The sequence below is a fragment of the Anolis carolinensis genome, chromosome 4 (genome assembly GCF_035594765.1).
Source record: "Anolis carolinensis isolate JA03-04 chromosome 4, rAnoCar3.1.pri, whole genome shotgun sequence".
NCBI lineage: Eukaryota > Metazoa > Chordata > Lepidosauria > Squamata > Dactyloidae > Anolis > Anolis carolinensis.
The window spans coordinates 73,843,656-73,860,697 of NC_085844.1; the positions used below are offsets into that span (position 1 = coordinate 73,843,656).

The 17,042-nt window shown below is 39.2% G+C and overlaps 1 protein-coding gene across 1 annotated transcript; it reads left to right on the plus strand.

The window, feature by feature from the left end:
* Positions 1 to 474: 474 nt before the first annotated feature.
* Positions 475 to 12,936, plus strand: LOC134298958 (nuclear transport factor 2-like). The gene is made up of 5 exons (XM_062980629.1): positions 475 to 618; positions 3,597 to 3,704; positions 5,741 to 5,812; positions 5,994 to 6,092; positions 12,366 to 12,936. Exons 2-5 carry the CDS (start codon positions 3,606 to 3,608, stop codon positions 12,477 to 12,479), a joined length of 384 nt encoding a protein of 127 aa, XP_062836699.1. The 5' UTR covers positions 475 to 618; positions 3,597 to 3,605; the 3' UTR covers positions 12,480 to 12,936.
* Positions 12,937 to 17,042: the final 4,106 nt, after the last annotated feature.

The window sequence follows — 17,042 nt, forward strand, 5'->3', positions numbered from 1 at the left end:
CACACACACATATATGAATATGCTGCATTGAATTTCATTCTGTAGTCTAATGTTTCCCAAACTGTTAAGGACAAAGTTAGATCAGGCAGATTGCAGCTCTGACTAGAGTATATTCAGGGACAGACTGATGTATGTATATCACTTTGTTCATGAATATATTGCACTGAATAACTGAATACTTTTGGGGTGCATTAGACTGCAGAATGAATGCACTTCCCTGACTCCATGCAATGGAAACATGCAATGGAACCCACGAGAGTGTGGGTGCCTCAGCAGGCGACAACTCCAAGGATCCCATAGCACTGGGCCATGGATAGTTAAAGCGGGACTAAACTGCATTCATTCTCAAGGACCGGCTGCGACTTGAAAAGCGCTGCACTCCAACCTTCAGAATCGGAGAGCGGAAATCCTCTGCGGGTCGGTGGCGTGGCGGCTACAATTGGCTAAGGGAGACGTGACGTAGTGAGCCGCACAGCGCCCCCTGCAGGCGGTCCTTGGATCTGGCGCGCCCGCCCACGTGTTGCGGAACAGCGCCGAGGGGGGCGTGGAAAAGTTTGTAGCCCTGGCGCCAAATCCCCAGGAACAGCGACTGTCTTTGCGGGACGCCTTTTCCTCAAGGTGGGTTGTGGTCCCGCGTGTTTCCCTATAACCTTACAGAGCTTTCCTCTCCTTCCTCACTTTACACGTGACTCTTAACTCCAGCGATCGGGGTGCAGCTGCACTGTAGAATGAATGCAGTTTGCCACCACTTTAACTGCTGTGGAATCCTGGGAGTTGTGGTTTTGTGTTGTCTAAGGCTTTCATGGCCGGAGTCACTGGCTTGCTGTGAGTTTTCCGGGCTGTATGGCCATGTTGCAGAAGCATTCTCTCCTGACGTTTCGCCTTCATTTGTGGCAGGCATCCTCAGCGGTTGTGAGGTCTGTTGGAAACTAGGCAAGTGGGGTTTATATATCTGTGGAATAATGCCTAGAGTGGGAGAAATAACTCTTTATCTGTTTGAGGCAAGTGTGATTTTTTCAGTTTGATTAGATGCTTGATTAACATTGAATAGCCTTGCAGTTTCAAAGCCTGGCTGCTTCCTGCCTGAGGGAATCCATTGTTGGGAGGTGTTAGCTGGCCGTGATTGTTTTCTGTCTAGATTTCCCCTGTTTTCAGAGTCTTATTCTTTATGTACTGTCCAGATTTTAGAGTTTTTTAAATACTGGCAGCCCGATTTTGTTCATTTCCATTGTTTCCTCTTTTTTGTTGAAATTGTCCACATGCTTGTGGAGGTCAGTGGCATCTCTGTATAGCCTGACATAGTGGTTGTTAGAATGGTCCAGCATTTCTGTATTCTGAAACAATATGCCAGCTAACAACTCCCAACAAAGGATTCCCCCAGGCAGGAAGCAGCCAGACTTTGAAGCTGCAAGGGTATTCAATGCTAATTGAGGTGGCCAGTTGCAACATTTGCCCCAAACAGATAAGAGTTCTTTCTCTCACCCTGGACATTCCACAGATATATAAACCCCACTTACCTAGTTTCCAACAGACGTCACAACAGACCTAGCACCACTCATTGGCAGAGATCTTGTAAAACTACAACTACCAGAATTCAATAGCCTTGAGCTGTGGCAGTTAAAGTGGGGTCAAACTGCATTAATTCTATAATATGCATACACTTCATCATATACATTTACAACAGTATATAATTCTACAATATATTTTTTGCAATGATTTTTTAAATGTATGCACCTTTGACAGGATTAATGGTTCTGGTAGTAAAGTATTGCAAGTTTACAAGGGAAATTTAAGTGAGGATGCCTGCCATAGATGTGGGTGAAACGTCAGGAGGGAATGCTTCTGGAACATGGCCACATAGCCCGAAAGACATACAACAACCCTGTGATCCCGGCCATGAAAGCCTTTGACAACAAATTTAAGTGAAGTTTGCAACATCTCTGTGCTTTGAGAAGGCCAACAATGCACAAGGTTGGCCTTTTGGACACCTTACATAAAATTGCACTTTAAGATGAAATTTGCAAACTTTTAAAGAACATTCACTCTTAAATGTAAATGTGTCTACTTAGTCTTTTGATAACCACCATAGGTATGATTAGCTGTTAAGGGGTGTATATATACTTTTGGAAGACACCCAGTCATGCTAATTGGAAGGTAGGATCTGAAGGGAATGAACTTGCACAGCTTAAAAGTAAACAAGAATCTCTCAGTATGCAAATACACTGTAGAATCAATGTATTCTGACACCACATCTTTTAAACTGCCACTAATGAAATGCTGTGGAATCCTGGGATTTGTAGTTTGGTGAGGCACTGACACTTTCTGGCTGAGAAGGCTACATTTATTTATTTATTTATTTACTACATTTATCTGCCGCCCTTCTCACCCCAAAGGGGACTCAGAGCGGCTTACAAATTACATTCACATACAGTACATTGTATTATTGGCATAGTACAATACTAGCATTAAATTACTATATTGTACTATATCATTACATTGTAATATTATTATTAGTAATATTACATTTAATATATAGTATATAATTAATATTATTACACTGTCTTATTATCAGTATTATATCGTAATACATTATAATATTATCAATATTATAGGTATATACACTATATTATATTATTATATATTATTATAAATTAAGCTTTGAATGCAATTTCCTGTTTCTTGGCAGGGGGTTGGACTGGATGGCCCATGAGGTCTCTTCCAACTCTACTATTCTATGATTCTAAGCTGTATATTATATATATATAGACCTTATAATTATAATATATAATTATATATATATAATTATATAATTATAATATATATATATATAAAGACCCTAAAGACCTTGTAAAACTACAATTTCCATGATTCTATTGCACTGATCCATGGAATCAATGCAATAGAATCAAACTATTAATTCTATATCTTAGTAGATGCACCCTCAGTTCTCTTTGGTACTGTATGCTCAATTGTCCACCTTTACTTTATGTGAATTTGTATACCTTATGCAATTTGATTCTTGCTTATGTTTCTATAGTCCTGAATTCCTTCACATTTAAATTCAGTATGACAATAATTCATGTATGTTAAACTACTTTAGTACATTTATTCTCCCAAGCTTGTTTGCTTTATGGGTGAGCTTGTGATTGTCTGTTTTCTATCTAATTCAATTTTATTAATTAAACATATGTAATAAATTAGGAACCCCCAGTGACACAATGGGTTAAATCCTTGTGCCGGCAGGACTGCTGACCGAAAAGTCAGCAGTTTGAATCCAGGGAGCGGGATGAGCTCTTGTCTGTCAGCTCCAGCTCCCCATGCAGGGACATCTGTTTGATGTGTTATGGGCATTGAATGTTTGCCCTATGTGTGTTATAATGTGATCCGCCCTGAGTCCCCTTCGGGGTGAGAAGGGCGGAATATAAATACTGTAAATAAATAAATAAATAAAAGCCTGTCACAGCGATGGTAAAACACCTCGGCGTCACCTGGGCTACGTCCTTGCAGATAGCCAATTCCCTCACACCAGAAGCGAATTGCAGTTTCTCAAGTCACTCCTGAAATGAAAAAAAATCTAATAGGTTTTCTCTTTACAGGTGTGTAAAATGGCAGAGAGACCCGTCTGGGAGCAAATTGGAACCAGTTTTATACAGCTGTATTATCAACAGTTTGATAACAACAGGGAACAATTGGGAGCCCTTTATGTACGTATTAGCACTGTTTTCTTCTTGGTGTAATGCAGGGCTGGGCAACCTTTAGAAGTTGTTGAACTGGAGCGCCCAGCATTCTGCAACATTGGTCTATATTGGCTAGGATTTACAGGCAGTTAAAAACATCCGACTTACAAATGACTCATACTTAAGAATGGGGGTGAGACAGCAGGAAATGAGAGAAATCTATCCCTTGGAAGGGAAATACACCCCAGAAAGAGTTATCATGGGGAAAGGGGTCTCCACTGAAGCTTTTTCACCAAAGCTTGTTTCCACAGTAAGTCAATTTTTTTCAAAATCCAACAATCACAGGGACAAAAAGTGAAGTTAAATCTTCTGAACTGGGGCACAGACAGCAAAACAACCCCCACAGGAGTGTTAACCCTTCCCTTTGCTGTTAAAAGCTTATTTGGGTGTGTGTGTGTGTACACACACACACACATATAAGCACTTTTAATAGCAAAGGGAAGGGTTAACACTCCTGTGTTTTGCTGTCTGTGCCCCTGTTCTGAAGATGGCTGAAGTTACACTTTAAAATGCACCTGTTCTAACTTACAAACAAATTCAACTTAAGAACAAACCAACAGAACTTATCTTTTTCTTAACTTGGGGACTGCCTGTATAGATGTTGCCGTCCAATACCATCTAAAGGGGTACAGTTTACCCTTTAATGCATGAGTTATTAGTCATGTTTGTTGTGTGGTTGGATGCAGATTTGTGCTGCTTGGGTGTGAACAAAGTGGCTCAGTTTTAGAGATTGCCTCCTGGTTTTGTCAGCTACAATGTACCATCTAACTGGGTTAAGTGAAATCCTCTGTGATGGTTTGTCCCTCTATATCCCCATATCAAAAACCAATAGAAAGGTCCCCACCCCAATATGCTAGTTTTTTGTTTGTGTTTTGAACTAAAATTGGACCTCTCTATTTGCAAGTTCGACTTTTGCAAATTTGATTACAGTAGAGTTCCAGTTATCCGACTTCCGGTTATCCGACATACTGTATTATCCGACATGCCAGGCCAGGCTGCGTGGCCCAGGGTGCTTGATGGAAGGATGAGATGTGGCTGTCGCAGACTTTCCCTCCCGGCAAGCACCCAGTGCTGGGGACAGGCCCGTTGTTCCTTGCTAGGTAGCAATGCGCAGCAGGCTTCTCCAAAGTGCCAGGTGCTTGCCTGGAGGGAAAAGTCTCATCCCTCCGGCAAGCATCCGGCACTTTGGAGAAGCCCGGTGTGTTTTGCTAGGGGCTTCTCCAAACTGGGTGCTTGTCGGAGGGACGAGACTCTTCCCTCCAGTAAGCACCCAACACTTTGGAGAAGCCCGGTGCGTGTTGCTAGGCAGCAACACGCACCAGGCTTCTCTAAAGTGCCGGGTGCTTGCCGAAGGGACGAGACTCTTCCCTTCGGCAAGCACCCGGCTTGTTGGGAGGGATAACAGGGCCTCCCTATTATCCAACAGTTCCGGTTATCCAACATTCGACCTGCCCGTTTATGTCAGATAACCAGAACTTTACTGTATTCATAAACTCGATTAAAACGTCCTCTGACAATTCCTAGGTCCTTCAGTGCAACACTATGGTAAATTTCCACCAGAAGTTGATCATAGAATCATGCTGGAGGACATAAGGATTCCCATAGATAACACTGCAAAAGGAATCTCTAAATCTTCCAATGTGGAAGTTGACCATAGACTCATGCTGGAGAACCTAGAGATCTTGGAGAGATGTTATTTCATGTAAAAAAGGAAATAGGAATTTCATTATTTTTAGCAACTGAAGATAAAACCCTTGAAGTGTAGGCAGTCTGGACATTTAGCTGGAAATGATGGGCACTTTTATCTGCTATAGAGAGATGATGTGCAGTGCTTTGGCTTAATCAGCCACAAAATATTGTCAGTGGGCTTGCAATGGTTCTGGGGTGTGATTGGTTGTGGGAAACGAGGGTTTGTATCAGATTTATGATTATTCATTTATACGTTTTGCTTTCGATTAATCATTTAACATATGCATTACTGACATAAAAAAAACCTTTTGCAGACAGATGCTTCGTGTTTGTCATGGGAAGGACAACAGTTCCAGGGAAAATCCTCAATTATGGAAAAATTGATGGTATGTTATCATTTAAAAGTAGTCGTCAAAGTGTTTTATTCAACTAATCTTCCTTGCACTGGTTTTCAATATTTAAACTTTGATTGGGAAAGCTAAAGAAGAATGTGGACTGACTGGATTGTATCATGTTTGTATGATAGCTATTGAAAGGCTTAATATGATTTTTCTTTCTTGGAAATAGAGACTCCCTTTCCAAAAAATTCAGCACAGCATCACATCCCAAGATCATCAGCCAACTCCTGACAATTGTATTCTTAGTATGGTAGTGGGTCAGCTGAAGGTGAGTTTGGAAATCAGTGGCATTTTAGTTACTACAACTACAAAGTATTTACATCGACAATTACTCATCATGTAAGTTGGATCCTCAAGGCACCCAGACAAAATTGTGTTATTAATAAAATCAAAGTATAAGGCAGGTATAGGCAGGTATATGTTAGCTTTATCTATCCCCAATGTGGCACAATATCTAACTTTTTCTTTAGACAATGAGCTAGCTCTGTAATGATTGGGAATTATAGGATTTTTAATCTAGTATATGTGGAGAAGAGATGTTTAGGGAAACTGATTTACATGTTATTTAAGCTGTCTAAAACTCATCTAAAAGGTGACAAAGCATATAATCTAATCAGAGGTTGATATTGTACAATCCCACTGTAAGATCCCACTTGGTTGAAATTATTGAAGATTAGCTGTTAGTTTTACATGTTTTATCCTGTGATAAATTATGTCTGTTTGGGTTTTATTAAGTTTTATCTTTTATTAATTTTGTCTGTCTTTCAGTTTAAAATTAGGCTGCTTATATTGTTTGATGTGTTCTGTTTTGATGTAATCTATATATATATAAATGTAATGTGCATAATTCCCATGGAGTAAACAACAAAACCACTGAAACAAATCACACCAAATTTGGCCACAAAAGACATAGTCATCCAATCTATGTCTTTCAATTTAAAAAACCTAGAAAAATAGTACAAATTACAGAGGATGAGGAAGAGCCGTTCTCCCCCTGGCTGCCAGTCAGAAAGCTAGGCCCTGCTGCCCTTAGGTCCCACCCCCTTCATTTCCTAGCAACCCCCTGAGCCACAATGGCACCCAGGGGACAGGCAAAGTTCACTTAGGTCTCATCTACATCTATCTATATATATATAAGGATAAAGTTGTGGGCGCAGTGACTATAACAACAAAACTAAACATCCAGAAATACGAAACTTGGCAATACAATGCAAAAGCCTTGCCTCCCGGTTACAACAACACAACCACACCACAAAACCACAATCCGGACCCACAAAACTCACAACAACGCATCATGACTATAACAACACAACTAAACGCCCTAGAAATACAAAACTTGGCAACACAATGCAAAAGCCTTGCCTCCCAGTTGTAACAACACAATCACACCACAAAACCACACTGGACCCACAAAACTCACAACAACGCATCGTGACTATAACAACACAACTAAACGCCCCAGAAATACGGAACTTGGCGACACAACGCAAAAGCCTTCCCTCCCGGTTGTAACAACACAACCACACCACAAAACCACAATCCGGACCCATTAAACTCACAACAAAGCATCGTGACTATAACAACACAACTAAATGCCCCAGAAATACGAAACTTGGCACACAACTAAATGCCTCAGAAATACAAAACCTGACAACACAACGCAAAAGCCTTTTCTCCCAGTTGTAACAACACAACCACACCACAAAACCATAATCTGGACCCACAAAACTCACAATAACACATCGTGACTATAACAACACAACTAAACGCCCCAAAAATACAAAATTTGACAAAACAATGCAAAAGCCTTGCCTCCCAGTTGTAACAACACAATCACACCACAAAACCGCAATCCAGATCCACAAAATTCACAACAACGCATAGTGACTATAACAACACAACTAAACACCCCTGAAATATGAAACTTGGCAAAACAACGCAAAAGCCTTGCCTCCCGGTTGTAACAACACAATCATACCACAAAACACAATCCGGACACACAAAACTCACAACAATGCATCGTGACTATAACACCACAACTAAACGCCCCAGAAATACGAAACTTGGCACAGCACTAAACGCCCCAGAAATACAAAACTTGACAACACAATGCAAAAGCCTTGCCTCCTGGTTGTAACAACACAACCACACCACAAAACCACAATCCGGACCTATAAAACTCACAACAATGCATCGTGACTATAACAACACAACTGAACCGGATGACCATCTGTCTGAAAGGTTTGGGTGGGTTCTTCCTCCATGACAAAAAGAAAGAAAAGGGTTGGACTGGATGCAAACTACAAATTCCAGCACCCCATGGCATGGAGTCCATGCATTGCAATTAGAAGCCTCTTCCTTCTCCCTTTCCCCGCCATCCAACCCATTGACCCAGTTCCATGGCTCCGTAGGCAGGAAAGGCTGGGACGGATAGAACAAAGGAAGGAGGGAGGGGAGGGAAGCGAAGGAATGCCAAGGACAAGAGCCCTCCCTCTCTGCCCGGAAGGCCAGGAGCAAAAGGGAGAGAAAGACCATTGATCCGGTTATATTTATCCTCCTTTCTGACCAGTGTGTTCTTATCAGCGAGCTCAGGATCGGAGCAGAGAAAGGGAACAGCATAGGAATAAAGGAAACAAGGAGAGCACCCACTCTATCTATCCATCCACTCATCTATCCATCCACTCACCCACTAATAATAAACACCTACACAGGCAAGAATCAGCCATGCACTGAGTCTACAAGGCCATTCAGTACTCATCCACCTCCCCAATCCCTACATTCACACTTGTCCTCCAAAAAAAAATTACAATAATAACAATGACAATAATAACAATAAGAATCAACACCATCACAGGCAAGAAGCAGCCAGGCACTGAGGCTGAGAGGCCAGTCAGTGCTACACTGGGCCTTCAAAAAACAATACAGTAGCATCTAACTTATCCAGCCTTCATGACCACTACAACAACAACAATAATAAACACCTACACAGGCAAAAAAAAAAAAAGACTATTGTACCACAATAAGATATAAACCGCACTCAGCAGAATCAGACATCACGATTAACAACAAACCAAAGACAACAGGGATCTCAAGCAATTATCAATCAACACAAAAATTGAAGAAGGTAACAGACTTCAAATACTACTACTAATGTGAGTATAAAGAAGGGTGGAGGTCACAGCATCAATACAACCTAATGTAGACTGACCAACACCACCAGACTAAGCCACAGCAACGCGTGGCCGGGCACAGCTAGTCTATATATATAAAAGACAAATGGTGTTCTCCCCTGCCACTAAACAACAAAAGTACAAGCCCCAGAACCTAGAAATTTGGCAGCACAATCCACCATCCTTGCCCCTACGTTACGGCAACAAAAAGAAAAGAAAAATAAAGTCCTAATTAGAGGGAGAGGAATAATTGTCTTTAGCCAATTGCTGCCAGTTAGAAGATTAAGCCCCGCCCACTTGGTCGCCTAGCAACCTACTCAGGCCTCACTCTCTCTTCCACACTGCCTATAAAATACAGATTATCTAATTTGCACTGGATTATATGGCATTGTAGACTCAAGGCCCATCCACACAGCTATATAACCCATTTATAATCTTATATTATCTGCTTTGAACTGGATTATCTTGAGTCCACACTGCCATATAATCCACTTCAGTGTGCATTTTATTCAGCTCTGTAGAAGGAGCCTCATATAATCCAGTTCTAAGCAGATAATATAAGATATACAGTAGAGTCTCACTCATCCAACATAAACACCCCGGCAAAACGTTGGATAACTGAATATGTTGGATTATAAGAAGGGATTCAGGAAAAGCCGATTAAACATCCCATTCCCTCACGACCCTCTCTGCTGCCAAACGGCCACCCATGTCTATGCCAGGCATCCTCAGAGACTATGAGCTCTGTTTGAAAACAGACAAGTGGGATGTTTATTTCTATCTCACCAATGATATCCAGGATGGGACAACTCTGATCTGTCTCAGGTGACTGTGAATGTTCCACTTGGCCACCTTGATTACCATTGAATGCCCTTGCGCCTTCAAGGCCTGCCTACTTCCTGCTTCAGAGAAGAATCCTTTGTTGGGAGATGCTAGCTGGCCCTCAGGACATCATGTCTGGAATTCCCTGATTGCTCAGTGCTGTTCTTTAGTTAACTGTCCTGATTTCACAGAATACTGGGAGCCACATTTTTTTCATTCCAGGCAGGCAGGAACCATCCAGGCTTTGAAGCTACAAGGCTATTTAGTGCCAATTCCAACATTCACACTTGCCTAAAGCAGACAACAGTTCTTTCTTCCACCCTGATCATTCCACAGATATATAAACCCCACTTGCTTTCGTTACAACACATTTCACAACCTCTGAGGATGCCTGCCATACATACAGGCGAAACATCAGGAGAGAATACATTTGGAACATGACCAGGCAGACCACAGAACTCAGAGCAACCCAATACAAAGAGAAACAAAAATAATAAAATAAATACAAAAAACAAATAAAAAACAAAATAAAATAATACAATTTTAAAAAACTTAAATAAAAATAATATAATCAAATAATAAAATATAATATATTCAAATAATAAAATATAATACATACAAATAATAAAATAAAATAATAAAAACACAAATAATAAAAAATAAAAAATAAAATAAATACAAATAATACAATAAAAATAATAAACACTAAAAATGATTAAAAACACTAAACATTAATACAATAAAATACTATAATAACACAAAATAACTAACAATAATACAAGAAAATAATAAAATATAATAAATAAAAAAGATAAGTTACAATAAAATTAATTAAAAAATACAAATAACATCAAATTCCACAACAATTTTTAACCAATACCACCACCACTTTGCCACAGCAGCGCGTGGCTGGGCACAGCTAGTTGCCTATAAAATACAGGCCGTCTGATTTGAACTGGATTATATAGCAGTGTAGACTCAAGGCCCTTCCATACAGCTATATAACCCAGAATGCCAAGGCACATAATCCACAGTATCTGCTTTGAACTGAATTATCTTGAGCCCACACTGCCATATAATCCAGTTTAGTGTGGATTTTATACAGCTGTGTAGAAGGGGCCTCATATAATCTAGTTCTAAGCAGATAATATAAGATTATAAATATAATATATAATAATTACTGTGGTATAATAATACAAAACAATATAATCTCTAAAATCAGGACAGTCAATAAAAAGCAACACTCTAAAAACAGGGAAATTGGAATTTCCCAAAAGGAAAAAATCAGGGCCAGCTAGCACCTCCCAACAAAATATTCCCCCAGGGAGGAAGCAGCCAGGCTTTGAAGCTGCAAAGCCATTAAATGCTAATCAAGGTGACTAATAGCAGCATTCATACTTCCCGCACCAAGACTACTCACTGCTATTCAACCTGGCCAACTAAGGATTCCACAAGGTAGAATGCAGCCAGGCTTACAAGCAGCAAGGCTATTCAGTGCTAATCAACCTGGCCTACCAAGATTTCCCCTAGGTAGAAAACCCCCAGACTTTGAAGCCACAAGGCTACTCCGTCCCATTCAACATGGTCTAGCAAGGATGCCCTATGTAGAAAGCGGCCAGGCTTTTAATCTACAAGACTATTCAGTGCAATTCAAGCTGGTCAAACAAGGATTCCCCTACAAAAGAAGCAGCCAGGCTTCAAAGCTGCTCTTTGATTGAGGGTGCTACTCCTGCTCGCCAAACAAGGATTCCCCCCGGTATAACACAGCCAGGCATTGAAGCTGCAAGGCTACTCAGTGCAATTCAACCAGACCAACAAAGGATTAACCTTGGTAGAAGGCGGCCCGGCTTTGAAGCAACTCTACTACTCTGTACTATTGAAGCTAACCAACCAAATATTCCCCTAGGTAGCAAGCAGCCAGGCTTTGAAGTAGTGAGGCTATTCATTGCAATTCTAGCAGCCCAAAAAACCATTCCCTTCCAACGCAAGTACCCAGCCTTCCAAGCAGCAAGCCTATTGCTTTGTATTCCAGCTCACCAAACAAGGATTCTCATAAGAAGAAAACAGCCAGACTTTGAGGCTGCAAGGCTATTCACTGCTATTCCACCTGGCTAACAAAGCATTCCCATAAGCCACACCAATGCATGGCTGAGCACAGCTAGTTTGTTAATATATGTCTTCTCCTCTTTGGCATTGAGTGTTTGGTATATATGTTGGAAAGCGCCCTGAGTCCTTCGGGGAGATAGGGCTGTCTACAATAAAAATTATTATTATTATTATTATTGACACAAAGACATAGTATGACATAGCAAATGAGATATATATGCTGGATTTCGTATTACAAAATCACAAGTCAAACACTTCCCAAGTGTTTAGGAGTGTGTAGTAGTAGTAGTAGTAGTAGTAGTAATAGTAGTTATTATTATTATTTCATGTCAGGAACATAGATTTAGTTGGGGTTTGGCTGTAACATTTAAATCACTATGCAGACTTTATTTATGTAATAGGCACATTAACATGAAAGTGAAACTTGTCTTCTTTTCGTAAAGGTGGATGACGATCCAGTGATGGGATTTCATCAGTTGTTTGTCCTCAAGAACATTAATGATAAATGGGTTTGTTCCAATGACATCTTTCGGCTGGCTCTTTACAACTATGCTTAAAACCTCTGTTTTCAAGTGCTCCTTTCCTTTTCTAAAATGTATAACTAAACAAAACCTAGTTTGAAGTTATTTTTTGTGAGATTCATGTTTGAAAGAACATGTATGTCCTGTTGTGTTAATTAAAATAACTAGTATGTTTATTTTGCCAGATATATCTATATTCCTCTCCTGTACATCTGTCACATAAAATATCTCATAAATTGTCTTGGATTTTTAAATAGCATTACATTTGCTGAAACCTATGATTTTTAATAGCATACTTTTTAACAAAATAACCACTACGAAACCCATTTGGTAGACATGAGCCGAGGTTTTGCTATTCCATAATGCCTTTCCTTTGTACAACTTGCAACCACATTTTCACATTATTTGTTAATATGGTGAAGTCGACTCAGGATAAAATGTGCTTGTCAATTCGGCATAAGAAATATGTTGTTTAAATAAATTCTGACAAGGATGTCTGACTTTTCACTGGGCAGAACATTGAAAAACAGCATGCCCTTGCGGGAAACAAAAGCCGTTGCTTCAGGCACATGGAAATCAAGAACTCTGCAATGTGAAGCTGATGTTGTAAAACCACTTAACGATGGGTTCACCGCCTTAGAAGAAAACCTGATAATTGGATCTCAGCCTCTGCATGTTGTACTCTGCAGCCAGCAGAAATACTCCGCAGTGAGGTGTAAAAAACTCAAAAATGAGCAGTACATGAACTATCCTGGCAGAGGAGAAGAAAATAATGCTATTTAGTCTGTAAATGAGTTTTTAAACTATGCATTTTGCCTAAAACCTTTATAGTGATATGTCTTTTTAAAGTAAAAGCAACAAAATTAGGGCATCCATTCTCAAACAGTAAATGTTGGCATGGTAGTTTGTGTTGGGTAGGACTTTGAGGGCCTTGGGCCCCATCTTCACTGCCATATAATGCAGTTCGAAAGTCCTACACGGACTTGTAGCCATAGAAAGAGACCTTGCAGAGCTGCATTATGTTTAACAATATGGCCTCTCTGCACCGTAGTAATATTTCTAGACCAGGAATGAGCAAACTTCAGCCCTCAGGTAGACTTAGGAATAGTGGGAGTTGGAGTCTAAAACACCCAGAGGCCTGAAGTTTGCCCATGCCTGGTCTAGAAATATTGCTAACATACAGCAAGGTTATATTGTTAAGCATTACGCTCCGCAAGATAGTCTCTTCCTATGGCTGGATTTGTATCCAGTGGGGGAGTATCCGAAGGTGGCGCAGGAATTACCATTTTAAATGAATTTGGAATCAATTTAAGAATAAAAAGTACTGATCTCAAGACCAAAAAACACTGAATTGAAAGTTTGCAAACTAAGTTTACTCCAGAAAAAGAAGGAAGGAGTCTTAATTCCTAGAAGGGTATCAAGAAGTGAAAAGCAGATAATCATAAGGAGTTATTCACAGGCTACAGATAAAAACAAATTAATAAACATGGACTGCGAAAAGAAAGCAAAAGGACTCCCAAGTTGTGCAGCTTCCTAGAGATGGAAGGAGCTTTATTTTTATTTTGCCAGTGTACTACAAAAAGGAAGCAAAAAAAGTCGGTAAGTGTAGAAGCAACCAATGAAACATTTTACTTCAATGGAAATTAAAAAAAAACTTTCCTCTTCTTCTGCTATGGTCCCTTTTATTAAATAATTTTTCTCTTTCTCTCCCACTTTGGGGAGGGTCTGATTCACCCAGAATGTTGCAATACCTTTGACAGTTGTCTATGAGCATTCTGCTGTTACGTTAGTGGGCATAAATTGTCATGCTACTTAAACCAGCAGTAACCATCAGATATTAATAAGCAGTTGCCTTAAGCTCTTCCAGGATTTGCAAAAAAATATGTAAAACATCCGTACAGGAAATACAGTGCATTTTATTCTATTTACAGTACATTTGTTATAAATATACATTTCTTGAAAAGCTTAATTAACTGGTATTTTTAACAGAGTAATTACATTGTTATAGTAACATAATAAAGTTAATGAGTCTAAATGAAAAAAAAAACTTTCCTCAAGTGGGACAGGAGATATATTTTTTAGCCAACATTTAGAAATGCAAAGAAGAAAGTGTGCCTTTCTTATGACTTTCAGCTGAGAAACAAATTATGCAGAATATGATAATTTTGCATATGATAAATCACATTAGCTTGGATGGATCTACACAACAGACCTTTTAAGATGGTAAGTACCTTTTCTCATAACTCCTTGCATCACAAGATGACAGTTTTTAAAACTGAGACCAGCTATATACCGTAGTAGCCATTGCCTTTTTATATTATAGATGTAAAGAAGCAATTAGCTAAGAGTAAAAAAGGGTGGTAGTTTTAAAATTTCCAAGAAATATTTTACATCTGGCCTTAAATCAATATTATACTACATTTTTTCCATTCCCATCCAATGTACATTGCAAGTCCTTGATGCTGAAAATTTGAGGTCGAGTAATCCTGTTGCATGATTCTTTTACAGTAATTTTCAAAAAATAATTTATTTGTCAAAAATTGTGCAATTTCAATATACAGTGTTCCCTCACTTATCGCGGGGGTTAAGTTCCAGGACCACCTGCAATGAAAATCCACGAAGTAGGGGCACTATTTATTTTAATATTTATACATTATTTTAGTAGTTATACACTATTTTAAGTCGTTATCAACCAATTGTGTGTTGATAAATTGCCTCCTTCTCCTCCCGTGGCTGCTTGGGCTCCTTTTCTCTCCCTTTGGCTTCTCGTTCCTCCCTTCCTTAGGCTGTAAATTGTAATTTTTATTATTTATAATAGTCTTTTAGAGTTTATTGAAAAACCATGAAACCGAATCCACGAAAAGTGAACCGCGAAGTAGTGAGGGAACACGGTATCACCACTTAGTTGTTGCTATATTTCCCCCTTTTTAAGACCTAGATTTTGGATTTCCACAATTCTGAGATTTCCCCCAATAATAATAATAATAAAAGTGGTATGGGTAGGGACTACATTTGCCCTTATGATAGATCAGAAGCCAGAGGATTACTATAGAAATGGACAAAAGTACATCACATGTGATGGGGTGAATATATTATCCGTTTTCCTTATAAACAATGGAGGAACACACTATGGTAAGAAGATGATTTCCCCCGCTTCCCCCCTCCCATGGGATGAGGTCCTATGTAAGCATTTGTTTGATCCATTGTGGTGGTTCTTGTGTTCTTATGAGACCACATGTCTCATGGAATCATATACCTAGATATATTATTCTTTGTGTCTTGAAAATTTAATATTTTACAAATAAAAAGCAGTTTGATCTTGTGATCCTGGGTTAAATTTCTGAACTACAAACTGCAAAACACAAAGTATTTGCTCAAAGTACCTGCCAAACAATTTGTAAACAATCATGAAGTGAACTCTTTGTCCCCAGTATCCAGCTCCCCCATTGGTCCTATATGGATGGCAATTTTTTTATAGGACCCATTACTGTTATTTTAAAAAAGGTTCAATGACATTATCTCATTGCATTCCTCAAGTCTTAGGTAAAATTTGTCCACAGATAAGGAAAACAAAACAATTTTTGCCCAAAGACTGGAAGTGCTCAGTGTACATTCCAATATTTAAGAAAGAGGGCAGCAGTAAGTCTAGCACAATTGCATCCATTTCTCACACAAGCACAGTGCTGCTCAAAACTCTACAACAAAGACTTTTACCAAATATGAATTGAGAAATGCCAAAAGTCCAAGTTGAGTTCAGGAAAGAAAGAGGCACTAGGGATCATATTGAAAACATAGATTGGATAATGGAGTGTGCCAAAGCATTTCAAAAGAATATCAGTCTGTATTTTATAGATCATAGCGAAGCCTTTGTACAGTTCATAAAAAACTATGGATTGCTCTTAAAGAAACTGGTGCGCCACAACATCTTGAGCCATGACCTGTATACAAGAGGCTGCTGAGAAATGAAATGGCTTCCAGTTGTCAAGGGGATTTGGTAAGGCTGCATCACCTTTTCTATTTAATTTGTCTGCTGAAAACATCATACTTAAAGCAGGATTAGATAATGAGAAAGTAAGTGTAAAAGCTGGAAAAAGAAATATCAACAATAAAGTTATGCAGATGACACCATACTCATAGCAGTACATAGCAAAGACTAGGAACGGTTATTGAAGAAAATAAAGAAAGACAATACAATGAGAAATTTACAGTTGAATATTAAGAAAATAAAAATAATGACCACACATGATTTAGATTATTATAAAGTCAATGCAGACATTTACCTAGTTCAAGAATGTTAATGACTTGACTCAACCATTATTCAGAATGGGGACTTTCATCAATAAATCAGACAATGAATAAGATTGTGAAGGGCAGTTATGAAGGAACTAGACAAGATCTCAAAGTATAAAGATATATCCTATAGTATTTCCCATTTCTATATATGACTGTGAAAGCTAGCCAGAGAACAAAGTTGATAGGAAGAAAATCAACTCATTTGAGCAAGGTGATTGAACGGACAGTGGCGGGACAGCTACAGCAATTCTTAGATGAGACTGCGGGCTTAGACCCCTTTCAATCAGGCTTTCGTTCAGGTCATGG